The sequence below is a fragment of the Sus scrofa genome, chromosome 1, assembly GCF_054392235.1.
Source record: "Sus scrofa isolate SSC_HxYL_T2T_F1_AM1 chromosome 1, Sscrofa_HxYL_maternal_Yorkshire_Landrace_v2.0, whole genome shotgun sequence".
Classification (NCBI taxonomy): domain Eukaryota; kingdom Metazoa; phylum Chordata; class Mammalia; order Artiodactyla; family Suidae; genus Sus; species Sus scrofa.
Window position 1 is genome coordinate 105,964,598 of NC_139383.1, and position 15,973 is coordinate 105,980,570.

Genomic DNA, 15,973 nt, shown 5'->3' on the forward strand with positions numbered 1-15,973 from the left:
CGCAAGCTGTGGTATAGGTCGCAGATGCAGCTCGGATCTGTGTTGCTGTGGCTTTGGTGTAGGCCGGCAGCTGTAGCTCCTGTTCGGCCCCTAGCCTGGGAACCTCCATATGCTGCAGGTGCAGCCATTAAAAAAACAAAACAAAACAAAACAAAAAAAAAAAACCCTGAACTTGGTTTACTTACACAAAAGGTGATCTGTTATAGAAATTGTTCTGGAAGTTCCCATCGTGGCTCAGTGGTTAACAAATCCGACTAGGAACCATGAGGTTGCGGGTTCGATCCCTGGCTTCGCTCAGTGGGTTAAGGATACGGCTTTGCCATGAGCTGTGGTGTAGGTCGCAGATGCGGCTCAGATCCTGTGTTGCTGTGGCTGTGGCATAGGCCAGCAGCTACAGCTCCTATTGGACCCCTAGCCTGAGAACCTCCATATGCGGCGAAAGTGGCCCTAGAAAAGACCGAAGAAAAAAAAAAAAGAAAAAGAAAAAGTAATTGTTCTGTGTTTTTATTTATTTCCATAACAAAATGTTCTGTAGATTTTTCCAATTAAGTACAGAATGTTCTCCCTCCCTGCCTTTATAGCTGCCAGGGTTCCATTTTGTTCATATGATAATCTGTCCCAATCACCTACTGATGGGCATTTGGGCTGTTCTTTCTCTTTGACTATTACAAATAATGTTGCAGTGAGCATTTGTGTGCATACATCACTTTGTGCGTGTGCCACTGTATCTTTGGGATAGATTTCTGGAAGTAGAATTGCTGGGTCTAAGGGTTAACATGCACAAAATTATAGTAGAGGTTGCCAAATCTTCCTCCGTAGAGGTTGTACATTTTGTATTCCCACTAGTGTCCTGCTTTTATTAACTTAACATTATAGTAAGAACATTTCCAATGTCATTAAATAATGCTTGAAAATTGAATTTTGTGATGGCTGCTCAAAATTCCCACATGTGAATATACCACAATTTAGTTAATCATTCCTTTCCTATTGAACATATGCTTCCAAGTTTCTCTAGTATAAATAACACTGAAATGAACTTCCTTGAATAAAAAATCTTTGACCAAAATCTAGCTGTTTCTTGACAGATTTCTGGAAGTAGAATTACTGTATCAAAGGGTAGAGATGTTTTTTAAGTCCCTTGCTACATATTGTCCAAGTCCTTCTGTTAAGAAATAGTATATTTTAAGAGTTCCCTTGTGGTGCAGTGAGTTAAGGCTCCAGCGTTGTCATTGCAGCAGCTTGAGTTCGATCCCTGGCCTGGAAACTTCCAGACTGCCTCAGGCACTGCCAAAAAAAAAAAAAAAAAAAAAGAAAGAAATAGTGTATTTTTATCAAGAATATTGAGACAGACCTTTATTCTGGTGGAGGGTCTTAGATGAGGGAATAAACTTAATCTGATTTAAGCAGTCTGACCTTCTTAGGGAAATAACTAAATCATAGCAAACTACGTGAAAACCCAGTCATTAAATTCCCAAAGAAATTATTTATGCTTAGTTAGTGGTACTACTCATCTACAGCATCTTCCAGGGCACAGGGCTATCATCCACTGCTTGTGAACTTATCAGTTTCCCTAGACAAATCCATTCTGTCTCAGAGGGCTAGTCATTTTCTCCCTTTTCGTAGTGGTGTTGCAGCATCTTTGTTTATTCACTGCTTCTCCACCAAGGAGCCCCTTCCCTAATCTATAACATCACAGAGAGGACAAGAAGGAAGCAAGAAATCGCAGCTCCTCTGTGTCATTAGATGTGTAAATAAGCAATGAGAGGAATAACAATTGTTGTATCTTTAATATCACCACTTAAAGTAATAGCCATGGAAGAAATGTTTAACAAGCACAATTAGGGCTAATTTGACCCGCCCCGATTGAATATTCACAAGCTCAGGCTTGGGAGTCCAGAGGGAAACAAAATACTGAACAGGGCCATTAAGGCAAATGCCATCTTTAGACATCTAATTAACATGATGGTGGTTTGTCCAAATAAGACGTAAAAATTGTATGTGTGACGTGTGTTGAAGCTCATCTTTTCCTTGCTATTTGCAAAAGGGCTAGACATTTCACTGTCCCTCTTAAAAGTCATCCACCTGTGGTATGGTCACACTCTGGATTAAAAAAACCTAATATGTAGAAGAAAGCAAAAGATCCAAGAAATTATTGCCCTCTTCCCATGTGAGTTCTCTCTGGCATGAGATTTCTATAGAAGTATATACATGTCACCTATTTCTATAGAAGTATCTACATATGTATAAGTATATACATATACGTCAAGAGTTCAGCTGACGTAACCCTGGGTTTTTCCGCAGTAATTCCATGCATCTTCTGGGCTCCAGGGAGAAGCTGTGCTCTCTGAGGTCCTACTTTTTGGCCTCATGCCTTGATTAGCATCATCCTCTAGATCAACATTTCTGCAGGCACGGTCTCCCTCAGGTCAGTAAGCATTATCCAAAAAAATGGGAAGCATTATCCAAAAAATGGGATCTAATGGTCTAATAAGTTTGAGAGATACTGAGTTAAATATAGTTCACCTGATTTCCCCCTTGGCAGAACTTCTCAGTATCTTTAAGATGCTATCATGTGTTGTGACTCTAAGAAAAGTGATGAGAAAGCAGTACGTTCCATATTTATTTGACCCCAGAATCCTTTCCTGAAAAAGCATCTCATAAGACCAATGTTCTCTTTGAAAACCTTTTGGGAAATAGCGGTTTGCATTAACTCACTCTGATCTGATGACTGCATCTTTCATTGTAATTGCACTCAATCATGCTTGTAGACCTTTAAAGTCACTTTATAGGTTTAAAAAAGTGACAACAGGCCGGAAATGAAGTCACTAGTTCTAAGTCCACGTCGCCAAATTGAGACTCAACACCTAACCTAGTTGCAGTTTCAGCCTCTCCTAGAAATGTGATCTTAACCAGTCAGTCAGGAATTACCTGGTCAGCATTAGTGAGGTAATCCACGGGATAGCCACTGCTGTCCCCCAAAGGTGACCTTACCTGAAGCAATCCACTCTTTGCTAATAACTTTCTTGTTGCATCTCCTTCTGTGTATAGTCTTCCATTTTGTACATCTCTTCAGAGCTCCTTTCTTTTCTTTTTTTTTTCTTTGTGTGTGTGTTTTAGGGCCACACCTGTGGCATATGGAGGTTCCAAGGCTAGCAGTTGAATCAGAGCTACAGCTGCCAGCCTACCCCACAGCCACAGCAACTCAGGATCCAAGCCATGTGTACAACCTGCACTACAGCTCACGGCAACGCTGGATCCTTAACCCACTGAGCAAGGCCAGAGATCGAACCTGTGTCCCCACATCAGGAACTCCCCAGAGCTCTTTCAGTTTGCTAGGTGAAATCCTCTTGGATTTCTGAATCATTGAATAAAGCCAGTTAGGTATTTAAATTTACTCATTTGAATTTTTTTTTTTTTTTTTTTGTCTTTTGTTGTTGTTGTTATTGTTGTTGCTATTTCTTGGGCCGCTTCCGCGGCATATGGAGGTTCCCAGGCTAGGGGTCGAATCGGAGCTGTAGCCACCGGCCTACGCCAGAACCACAGTAACGCGGGATCCGAGCCGCGTCTGCAACCTACACCACAGCTCACGGCAATGCCGGATCGTTAACCCACTGAGCAAGGGCAGGGACCGAACCCGCAACCTCATGGTTCCTAGTTGGATTCGTTAACCACTGCGCCACGACGGGAACTCCTGAATTTTTTTTTAACAGTAGTATTTTTGTGCCTACCGGTGGTCAAATTGTTTTGCTTGAAATTGCTTCTCTCCAGACAGAGCTTCCCTGTCTCAGGTGATAACAGCAAGCCCATCATCCTCCGCCTTGGTTGATGGGTGATTCTGAAACAACCAGGAAAGAAGTGTGTGGTGCAGGACTTGGTGGGTGCAGCAGGGCAGATGCAGGACTGAGTGGGCAGGAGGTTACTGATGTTGACCTTGCCCTTGGCCCATTCACACCTGGCGCAGTTTATTTGGTTTCATTAGACAAATTGATTTCAGCCTGGCTTAGTATGTGGTATTATTACTTTTCTTCTTAACAGGGTGCAGGCTGACATGTGAACTATAATTCTAATTTTTTGAAGTACAACATTAATATAATCATTTTATAGAAAATTTGAGAACTAGGAAAAAACCAATCATAATCTTTCCCCCATGACCTAAATATTATCCTCTTGGTATACACCCTAATGGTGAAATTATTTCATTATTTGTTATCACTGGCTGCCTGTGTACCCTTCTGTGGTAATGCTTTTTCCCCAAGAAGGAAACAGTTTTTTTTTGGTTTTTTTTTTGTCTTTTGTTGTTGTTGTTGTTGCTATTTCTTGGGCCGCTCCCGCGGCATATGGAGGTTCCCAGGCTAGGGGTTGAATCGGAGCTGTAGCCACCGGCCTACGCCAGAGCCACAGCAACGCAGGATCCGAGCCGCGTCTGCAACCTACACCACAGCTCACGGTAACGCCGGATCGTTAACCCACTGAGCAAGGGCAGGGACCGAACCCGCAACCTCATGGTTCCTAGTCGGATTCGTTAACCACTGCGCCACGACAGGAACTCCAGGAAACAGTTTTTATTATTTTGAAAAAGAATGTGTGTTCATTATAAAAATCATATTTTAGGGAGCCCCCATTGTGGTGCAGCAGAAACGAATCCAACTAGTATCCATGAGGATGCAGGTTCGATCCCTGGCCTCGCTCAGTGGGTTAAGGATCTGGTGTTGCCGTGAGCTGTGGTGTAGTTTGCAGATGCAGCTTGGATCCCACATTGCTGTGGCTGTGGTGTAGGCTGGCGACCACAGATCCAGTTTGACCCCTAGCCTGGGAACCTCCATATGCTGCATGTGGCCCTAAAAAGCAAAAAATAAATAAATAAATAAATAAATAGTACTTTATAGGCTTTGGTATGACTTGAAAGTAAATAGTCCCCATAACTACATTCATAGACCCCGCCCCCCCAACAACAAAAATGTGAATATCCCATGGATACATAGTATTTTGTTCTGTGGCCTGGTTTTTTTCTTTTTTCTTTCACTTCATTATGGTGGACAACTCTGAAAATCTACCTACCTGTATAGAATTCTACTGTATGAGTGGGCCATAATTTAGTTGACTTTTCTTTTTCTTGAAGGTTTTAATGTGGCACCAGCCTCCTGGACCGAGCTCCTTCCACCATGACTCCCGGCTTGGACATTCGAGGGGGCGGGGGCAGTTTTCTCTTGGCATTTGGCTGAGGTAGGGCAGTTGTTATCACAAAGGCTTTGTGTCCTGGGAGACCTCCTTTCCCCAGTCCTTTGTTGTCAGTCCTTTGTTGTTAGAGCTTTTCTTGAGCTTTGGCCTGTGTGTCTTAGCAGCTTGACAGCAGGTTTCTCCAGTGACTCCCATGTGGGAAGTCTGTGGGAGGGAAAAAAGATACCCCAAGACCATTGCCATATCGTTCCTCAAGTCCCCAGGTCCCTAGCCACTCGTCCTCCTTCTTTCCAGAGTCTTCCTATGTTTATTTGTTGTATCATATGCAGGGATTTTTGGCTGTTAGAGGGCGGATGGGCTACTCCATCTTGATTCCTTCTTCTCTTCATACGTCTTAAACATAATGACTCTATAGTCTCCTCATCTACAGTTCTTAAGTTTTTTTCTGCAGACTCTCATTCATGGTGCTTGTTTGTCTATTTCATAATTTTGGATGGTGAGCTTCATTTAAGGAGGGGAATCCTATCTGTGGGAGTCTTGTGTGTATCTCTCCACAGAAAATGTATGTCTGACCATGCCAGGCTTTGGACCACTGCAAGCTAACATCTCAGCATAGGGTTTCTTCAGCCATGTCAGTGAGGGTAGGTGTGTGGTTCTGAATGACCAGTGAAGACTTTTTCCCACCCCCAAATACAAGACAAACAAATTTTCTTGGTTCTTTCCATTGCTAGTGAGGAGATTTTTCTTTTCCTTTTTCTTTTCCTTTTTTGGCCACACCTCTGGCATAGGGAAGTTTCTGGGCCAGGAATCAGATCCAAGCTGCAGCTTCGACCTATGCTACAGCTGCAACAACACCAGATCCTTAATCCACTGTGCTAGGCTGGGGATTGAACCTATGCCTCAGCCACTGCAGAGACAACACCAGATCCTTAACCCACTGCACCACAGTGGGAACTCCAGTGGGGAGATTTTCCTAACTTACCTTTTCATAGAGGATGTCACCTCTGTTTTTTTATTTTATGTGATGGCCTGGTTTCCACCTACTATCTTGAATGGGCCCCAGGCTTCTATGCTATGCCACATGTAAGCTTTAAAATCCAAACTTCTTTGTGTAACTAAGAGTCAAACACTTCCGAATCAGCCACAGCTCCAATTTCAACTGATTTTTGGCTTCCTCTCTATTTGTAAGGCTTGAGAATTTAGGCGCTGCTTCCTTGTGGACTCATTTGTTGTGTCTTCCAGAAGTGTTTCCTATAATTCTTCAAGCCTTCAAAGGGGCTTTTTGTTTGTTTGTTTTTGTCTTTTGTCTTTTTAGGGCTGCACCCACGGCATATGGAAGTTCCCAGGCTAGGGGTCAAATCGGAGCTACAGCTGCTGGTCTATACCACAGGCTCAGCAACACCAGATCCGAGCCGCATCTGTGACCTACACCACAGCTCACAGCAAAGCCGGATCCTTAACCCACTAAGGGGTCAGGGATCAAACCCATGTCCTCATGGATACTAGTCGAGTTCATTAACCACTGAGCCACGACGGGAACTCCTTAAGGGGACTTTATAACAAGAGATTTCTGAATATCTAGTTCATCATTTTGCTGGAAAAAGAAGCTTCCCATTTCTTTTCTCAATTACTGGTCATATGTTTTCTGGCAAGAGTAATGTATCTCTTTTGTTGGCATCGTAGTAACTAGAAGTAATTGTCATTTTTTATTATAAAGAAATGATGCTCTTGACTCTAATACCAGTAGGACATAGACTAAACTGGGAGCTCTCCTGCTGGGTCCCTTGTCTCATGTTTATGAGCTTGCTCCTCAGAATGAGATGAGGAGTCTCTGGAGTTGAGAGGCCCCATATGGAGGCTTCTTCAAAAGCACTGCCCAGCCAAGTGAGTTGCATGAATCACCCCCTAAAATCATTACTTCCATTATTTTCACTAAAGATGAAAAGAGAATGTTTTATTCCTATTTCCCAAGTTAATGCTGATTTTTCTCTGTTAACTCAAATTAACAATGAGTATAAAATGCTAATTTTCAACAAAGCAGATGCACCTTCATAAATTAAGACTGGGCTTTAAGGAAGCAGGTCATTTTGCATGAAGCCAGTAGCCCTGAACTAAAAGTTTATTCATTCACCCAAATAGTTCCTATTGAGCATTTAGTGTGAGTATTCTGCATGATGGAAGGAAGAGGAACCCGAGACATATGGTCCATGATTCTCGGCTTCTGAAAGCTGGCTCTCTGATGGCACAATGGATGAGCTCTAAATACAAATAACTATGAAGTGAGGATAAAGCCGGGCATGTGGCTGGTACAGACAATAAGTAGAATCAAATTGTATACGGAAGAGACCATTTCTGATGAAAGATGTTTAAAAGGAAAGGGGTTAGAGAGTGCTTGAACTGGACCCATAGAAAGGACTTGATTCTTGGTAGACAAAGTGTAAGATCCAAGTAAAGTAGTTTTTGTCGTGGCTCAGTGGTTAACCCAACTAGCATCCATGAGGACACGGGTTTGATCCCTGGCCTCACTCAGTGTGTTAAGGATTCGGCATTGCCATGAGCAGTAGTGTAGGCCGGCAGCTACAGCTCTGATTAGACCCCTAGTCTGGGAACCTCCATGTGCCTTGGGTACAGCCCTAAAAAAAGAAAGAAAGAAAGAAAGAAAAAAAAAAGATCCAAGTAAAGAAAATGGCCTGAGTAGAAACTCGACTAGGATGGCAAAAGGTAGCTTCAGATAACGGCAAAGGGAACGGTCTGGCCCAAGTGGGAAATGTAGGTAGGAGTCACCCTTGTGGGGGGCTCACTGAAGAAGACAGGTAACCACCAGTACCTTATTCCCTGGCTCCCTGTCAGCTACCAGAGACACTGCAGTTCCATGATCTACTCTTCAAAGATTGCCATGGTCACCCACTTCGCACTGGCTATGGACAACACTGCAAAGGCTTTGCCTACAGAACTGAAGGTTGCTTTCCTCTTGCCACCCTGAGATGGTTTGACCATTGAAGGAACAAGCCAGAATTATGTTTGGTTTCCAAATTCTGTAAAACTGGGAATTATCACTATCCCAGGAACAGGGAGACAGGTTAAGGGACTGAGGAAGGGCCCTGAAGATTTGGTGTGGGAGCCCAGGTGCTCCGGTGCCAGGCACCGTGGCCCATGTAAACTGCCCAGGTGGCCAGTGGCCATTGGTCCAGGAGCCAGGCAGTGAGATCTGTGGACCCTCGCTGTGTCGCGGTCACTTGCTTGTTGCTTTTGATCTTGGAGAGGATGGACCTACCAAATGACAAAGGAGATAGTGATAACAGATGAACTTGGGTTCAAAAATCAAAGGGTAGCAGCTAAAGGGAATGTTTTCTGGTTGCCGCAGGTTAAATTTTTCACATAAATATATCGGCATAAAGAATGATTCCTGGGTACATTCCATTTGTCCTTTGTTTCCTCCCTCATATGATTATATTATTATTGATGTCATTAAAAGTGCATTTATCAGGCCCAGCTGTCAGAGAGTTGCACTTATTTTGTGCCCACAAGCAGTTTTGAGGTAAATCTCTTGCTTTAGGGCATTAGCTGATCAATACAACCATCTATAGTGAGGGATCGTTTTCCCACCTCCCTCTGCTGGCCTCCATTTGCCTAGGGCTTTTGGGGACCTGGTCTTCCTTTCAAGAAGTCACGATGGCTTGGATGGAAAGACCTGAAGGTTCTCCTTCCAGAGAGCCTTCCTGCTGCAGCTCCTGACTTTTCAGGAGGGGCAGCTGGTCCAAGGAAAGGCCTTGGGAGAAATTCAGCAACCGCTCATCACCCCGGCTCAGCCGTTTCTCCAGCTTCTTCTCTCCTCCTTCCTGGTTTTCAGTTGCAGGTTCTCAAGTCTAATTTTGTCTTTGACGTTTATGGGACCAGCACTCCTGCAGTCCAAGGCCCACACCAACCTGTTAGTGCCTATTATTTGCATAGAAGCAGGGGGGTTGTCATACTCATTTCTGTGTGCTGAGACTCTGCAGGGACAGTACTGCTGAACTCAATTCCTAAGTGTGAGTCTAATGGTCCCTCTTCTCTATGGAAATATCTCCCTGACCCTCCCGTCTTCCCTCCCCCACTGACATCACCTCCTTCTGCCACTAACTCAGGCGCAGCTCTCCGCTGTCTAAGCAGACTCTGGATTCACTCAGACATACCAGACATCATGAAACCAGTCAATTTCTTTCTTTCTTTTTCATTTTGGTCTTTTTAGGGCTGCACCCGCAGCACGTGGAGGTTCCCAGGCTACGAGTTGAATCAGAGCTGTGGCCGCTGGCCTACACCACAGCCACAGCAACGTGGGATCCGAGCTGCCTCTGCGACCTACACCACAGCTCATGGCAACACCGGATCCTTAATTACTGAGTGAGGCCAGGGATGGAACCTGCGTCCTCATGGATGCCAGTTGGGTTCATTAACCATTGAGCCACAACAGGAACTCCCGAAACACGTCAATTTCCTCCTCTTGGAGGCACCCCTTCCAGAGCCTTGTCACCAACTGCATATTGCATCCTGAGACCCCAGCTCGCCTTCTCTTTCCGTGCCAAACTCTCTGTTCCTTGGATCCCATGTGGCCCTTTGGTTTGGTTTCCCTCTCTTTTTGGTCCCCCAGTAACTTCCTGACAAAGGGTACATGCAGGTAGTATCTTTCAGGCTCTGCATATGGAAACTGTCATTATTCTATCTTACTACATAATTGATGGTTTGCATAAGATATGAATTTCAGAGTTCCCATCTAGGAATCCGACTAGGAACCATGAGGTCGTGGGTTCGATCCCTGGCCTTGCTCAGTGGGTCATATGCCATGGGAGTGGCCCTAGAAAAGGCAAAAAGACAAAAAAAGATAGGAATTTCTACATTGGAAATTATTTTTTCTTAGAATTTTGAAGTCATTGCTTTATTTTCCTTTAATATCTCACATTGCTGATGAGAAGTCTTCTTGTGTGCAACCTGTTTTTTTTTTTTTTGTTTTTTTTTTTTCTTCTCTCTGGAAGCTTTTGTGAACCTCTCTTTTTTCTCAGGGTTCTGAGATTTCACCATGATACGACTTGGGGTCTCCTTGCTCTTGCTATGCTGGCTTCAGGCCAGTGATTGAGACACAGGTTTCAGAGTCTCCCTCTTTGGGTTCGAGTCCAGGGCTTCCATTCACGAGCTTTGACCTCAGGCAAGACCATCAGCCTCTGTGCCTCAGTTTCCTCATCTTAAAGTGGAGCTAATAATAGTACCTCCCTCATAGGGTAGTTCTGAAAATTAATGTCTGAAAAGTGTTTAAAGCAGCACCTGCCGCTTGGTGAATGGCACCTAAGCCCTAGTTTTTACCAATATCTCAAGTAGAAAAGATAATCTCTTTGAAGTCTGCAAAGTCCCCTTGACCCTGTGACCTCTTGGCCCTGAGAGGGGGCGTGGTTGTGCAGGGGCTGCTGTTAGATGGATTCCAACAGGATGAGGCTGATAAAGAACAAAGCAAATGAGAAAAAGAAATAGGAAATAGTTATTGCCAGGAAAACAGCCCCAGACTGGATTCTCAGCTCAGGACTGGAGGAATAATAGGCAGAGGAAAGATGCAGTCTTTTAAGAAATCTGGTTCCTCCAATTTAGGATTCAGATATGCTCCCTGGAGGGGCGATTTCATGGTTTCAATTTAAAGAGAAGTATCATCACAGAGATTCAGAACAAGAACAAGAAAAACAGGAGAGTCTTTGGAAATTCTCGATATCTTTGTGAATGAAAAGATCTGGTGATGGTGTTTTCACTGTTACTCTCTATTAGTGGCTTAGACTGACCAACACATGGCATCTCCTAATTTCTATACTAGAAAATCAAACAGGTATTTCCCTCCCGTTTGAAGTTTTTGTTTGCTTTGTTTATTTGTTTCCTTTTTAGGGCTGAACCCATGGCATAGGGAAGTTCTCAGGGTAGGGGTCCAATTGGAACTGCAGCTGCTGGCCTACACCACAGCAATTCGGGATCCAAGCCGTGTCTGTGACCTACACCATAGCTCACGGCAACACTAGATCCTTAACCCACTGAGCAAGGCCAGGGATCGAACCTGAGTCCTCATGGATACTAGTCGGTTTGTTACCTTCTGAGCCATGGCGGGAACTCCTAGGAACTTGAAGTTTTAATGTATAAAGAATTCACAGACTCCACACTCAAAATGATCTGTTTTTAATAGGAATGGTAACTCAAGGTAACCAGAGTCCCAGTTAATGAGGGAAAGCTCTCCTTTACATAATAATTCCAAATAATACATTTGGAATGGAAAAAAAAATTTAATTTGCTGTTTTGCACCACTCCCCTGAGACAGATGATTCAAAGATCATTCACAGATGCTTAAACCACTAGTTGAAAGGGGATGGGAGGAGTTCCCACAGTGGCGCAACAGGATCAGCACCAGGAAGCAGGTTCGATCCCCAGCCCAGCACAGCGGGTTAAGGATCCAGCATTGCTGCAGCTGCAGCGTAGGTGGCAGCAGCAGCTCCGATCTGATCCCGGGCCCAGGAATTCCATATGCCTCAGGGCAGCCGAAAAATAGGGGTGGGAGATGGGGAAAGGGGTATTCACATGGCACCAAAGAATTGTATGTCGAGTACCTAGTACTTGCAAAGAGATGAGGGATCATCCAGTGAAGAGTGCCATGGTCACCAGGTGATCTCAGGAACTAAACACCACATCACTGACAGTGAGACCAACACCTGGATCCCAGCGTAACGAATATGAAAACGTACCGTCACCAAGGAAATACACTTGCTATGTATGTTTATCCTGATTCTGATTAAACTTTGAGGCCTACCTTCCATCTTGGAGGACAGCAGATAGAGAAACCAGTCACCTGATACCATGAGGAAAAAACTTCAAGGGAACCTAGGATGTGGGACTTTTCTACAGTGAGCCTCACCTTTTCAAAAAAAAAATCCAGGGCAAGGAGACTGCTTTAGATTTTGAGATTCAAGAGACATAATTATGTGTGATGTGTAATCCTTGATTGAATTTTGGTTGGAAAAACTGTAAAAGATAGTTTGGGGATGATTGGAGAGATTTTTATTTATTTTAATGATTTTAATTTTTTCCATTATATCTAGTTTAGAGTGTTGTGTCAATTTTCTACCATACAGCAAAGTGCGATCCAGTCACACATACACATATACATTCTTTTTCTCACATTATCCGACCGGAGAGATTTTAATATGGAATGAGGATCAGACATATGATGCAATCAGGGTTAATTCTGTTAGTGTCATAATGGTATTTATTGGAGCTATTTAAGAAAATATCCTTTCTGGGGGGAAATGCACACTGAAGCATTTAAGGATGGGGTTTAATGATGTAATTTACATTAAAATAATTTAACAAGAACAGATAGATAGGAAGCAGATATGGCAAAACGTTAACTGTCGTTGAATCAAGATGGTAGGTATGTGGAGTTTTGTTGTTTTAGTCTAACTTCCTATTTGTTTGAAATTTTTATATTAAGAAATGTAAGGAGGAGTTCCTGTCATGGCGCAGTGGAAACGAATCCGACTAGTATCCATGAGGTTTCGAGTTAGATCCCTGGTCTTGCTCAGTGGGTTAAGGATCTGGCGTTGTCGTGAGCTGTGGTGTAGGTCGCAGACGCAGCTCGGATCCCGAGTTGCTGTGGCTCTGGCTGCTACAGCTCTGATTAGACCCCGAGCCTGGGAACCTCCATATGCTGAGGAGAACGGCCCTAGAAAAGGCAAAAAAAAAAAAAAAAAAAAAAAAAGATCAGATTGAATAATTGATGTTACAATTGCCATGGGAATGCTCACATGCTTAGGTTTTGTTACCTGGATTTCTTTTCCCATCAAATTAAGTCTCCTGAAATTAGGTCCTTCACATGAAGTATTTCAGGATGATATTTTTCTATTTCTCTCCTTCTTTCCATTTCTTTCTTTTCTCTTTTTTCTTTTCCTTTTTCTTCCTTTCTCTTTCCCTTTCTTTCCTCTCTCCCTCCCTTCCTTTTCTTCCTTCTTTCCTCCCTGTCTCCCTTTTTTTCTTCTTTTTAGCCATTTCTTTCTCCCAAACAACATGAAATAATTGTCCTATCCACTCAGGCACAGATGCAGAGTCACAGTTATGATGCAGAACTGTTTCCTGCTAAGTGTTCTTCAAATTTAGTTGTTTGCTTAAGAAGTGAGTTTACTGCCTCAACCAGTCCTTCTGTTTCTGACGCAATTCAGGGAGCTGGACTGTGCCATGTTACGCCGCCTAGAGAAGAGGATTCTGGTTGACCTCCCCAGCCAGGAGGCCAGGCAGGCCATGATCCACCATTGGCTGCCCCCAGTGAGCAAGGGCAGCGCCCTGGAGCTGCGTGCAGAGCTGGAGTACAGCGTGCTGAGCCGGGTGAGCTGCTGGGAGTTTTCTTGCAGGGCCTTCTCATGGGCTTTTTGGAGTCTTGAGTCACTTTTAAAAGACCCAAGCTTGGAGTTCCCATTGTGGCTCAGCAGAAACAAATCTGACTAGTATCCATGAAGTTCGATCCCCGGCCTGGCTCAGTGGGTTAAGGATCTGGCGTTGCTGTGGCTGTGGTGTAGGCCGGCAGCTGCAACTCCTATTGAACCCCTAGTCTGGGAACCTCCATATGCCACCCATGTGGCCCTAAAAAGACAAAATAAAAAGATCCAAGCTGCCCCAACAACGCAATGGACTTCCTTCAAGGAAGAGTGAGCTCTTTATCCCTTGGAAACATTCCAGCAGAGCGAGATGTGCTGGAATGGAAATAGAATAGGGATTAGACTCAGAGATCCCATGGTCAGGTCCTGACCCTACCGTTTATTAGCTGTGTGACCTCAGGGACGTGACTTCCTCTCTGAGTCCCCACTTCTGTAAAATGAGTAACAGCTATACTACATTGGGCTACTGTGATGGTTAAATACAAGTCTTTCAGAACCAAAAAGCTTCAGATACAGATCTGTACCCCACTGTCACTGGTAGGGTTGTCTCTGAGTGGACACTTGCACATGATGTTCTTTGAGGTTTCTCAAAGGCAGGTATGAACTTATTTACAAGAACCAAAGAACTTTCTTGGATCTGGGCACCAGGGCTCCTTTAGGCTAACCCAGGTGGACCAGTCCTTCAGCATCTCCCCACCTACACTTTGGACGGTGTTAGGAAGCTGTTCATTGCCCAGCATCGTAGGTTATCTGAACACTTTAGCAGCCTCTCTCTCTAAACATTACTTATCTTGGAATCTTTGTATAGTGTTCAGGGGTGACAGACACAGAATCCAAACAGAGGCTCTGGAGTTCCCATCGTGCTCAGCGGAAACGAATCTAACTAGCATCCATGAGGACGCAGGTTCGATCTCTGGCCTTGCTCAGTGGATTGGGGATCTGAAGTTGCCATGAGCTGTGGTATAGCTCGCAGATGTGGCTTAGATCCTGCGTTGCTGTGGCTGTGGTGTGGGCCAGCAGCTGTAGCTCCAATTTGACCCTTGCTAGGGAACCTCCATATGCTGCGGGTGCTGCCCTAAAAAAAAAAAAATTTAAAAACAAAAACAGAGGCTCTGATACCGAGTCCTGCCTGTAAGAACGTAACCCACCAGCATTCTGCCTGCTGCCTAACGGCTGGCTTTGTGGCTGTTTCAGGAGACCGAGGGCTACTCAGGCTCAGATATTAAGCTAGTCTGCAGGGAAGCAGCCATGCGACCTGTGAGGAAGATCTTCAGTGCCCTTGAAAATCACCATTCAGGTAGGCCAGTTGGGATGACAGCAAAGGTGCTCTAGGAGAAATTCAACTTTCACCAGCAGATGGCGCCTTGCTCCTGTTCTTGGTGGCTCGGCCTTGGTGTGCTCTTTGGTTGAAATCCTCCCTTGTGCCCTCAACTCCTTCCTCCTCTGCAGTTCTGTTTTGGATCATCTTTGCCCTCACATGATAAACTCCTTAGGGCACAGGCTTTTATTTCTCTGGGCTGAATCCATTTGCGGCACTATATAAATATTAAATAATCTTTATAATGATACATTTAAGTCACATTTTGTGTATGGGCTCAGGGCCTCAGTTGCACATTAAAGACTTTTTTTCTCCAGCCCTCTTGTCTTGCCTTTCGCTGCATTAACATTAAGAATACTGCATTATGCATTGTCTTGAAAGAAGGTCTATTAGTGTTTCAGGAGCATTGATCACCATCAGGTCAATGGTTGTGCTGTTACTCTTGTTTTCATCTAGAAAGCAGCAATTTACCTGGGATCCAGTTGGATACAGTGACCACTGCCGACTTTTTGGACGTGCTAGCTCATACCAAGCCTTCAGCAAAAAATCTGACTCAGAGATACTCAGCCTGGCAAAGTGAGTTCGAGTCTGTCTGAAATCACATGTACCCTGACCTGGCCGCAAAGACAACCACAGAGGCCAGCTAGTTGAAGTTTAAGTGTTAGAAGAAACGTATCACTTAGAATCAAAAAGTTATTCTTGAAGACTGGATTAATTTGGACAACTGTACCATTTTGGAAATAGATACTTTCATTAGTTTTTCATGGTCAATGTCAGCAGAATACTGAAGCCTGACTACAGGTGTGTGTGCTCTGAGGTCATGCAATGGAGACTTTTCTCACAATGAGATCCCATAAAATTTTGAGAAGTAATTTCTTATAGTGTTCTTCATTTGTCAACTGGCATTTTCATTTTGAAGAAAAAGATACAGAAAGTTGTGTTGGGATGGCTGTGAGTTCGGGAGCCAGATAGACCATCTGACCAGCTGACAGTTCAAGGGCAGATAAGGGTGGGAACAGGGAAGACGACAGTCTGCTCCTTTTGACAATAT

At 44.0% G+C, this 15,973-nt stretch overlaps 1 protein-coding gene across 10 annotated transcripts in view; it reads left to right on the plus strand.

Moving 5' to 3' along the window:
- KATNAL2 (katanin catalytic subunit A1 like 2) overlaps positions 1-15,794 on the plus strand; it is a 108,663-nt gene extending 92,869 nt beyond the window's left edge. For 8 of the 10 annotated variants that reach the window (XR_014808416.1, XR_014808409.1, XR_014808412.1 and 5 more), the window contains 3 exons: positions 13,392-13,554; positions 14,799-14,901; positions 15,379-15,794. Coding sequence is in view for 5 of the 10 variants with exons in the window: in XM_021092685.2 (XP_020948344.2) it covers positions 13,392-13,554; positions 14,799-14,901; positions 15,379-15,518 (406 nt within the window). In the remaining 5 variants the exon portion in view is untranslated. Of the gene's footprint in view, positions 1-5,119; positions 5,224-13,391; positions 13,555-14,798; positions 14,902-15,378 lie in introns of those variants that run through there. The other 2 variants (XR_014808402.1, XM_084965181.1) reach the window with 2 other exon arrangements.
- Positions 15,795-15,973: the final 179 nt, after the last annotated feature.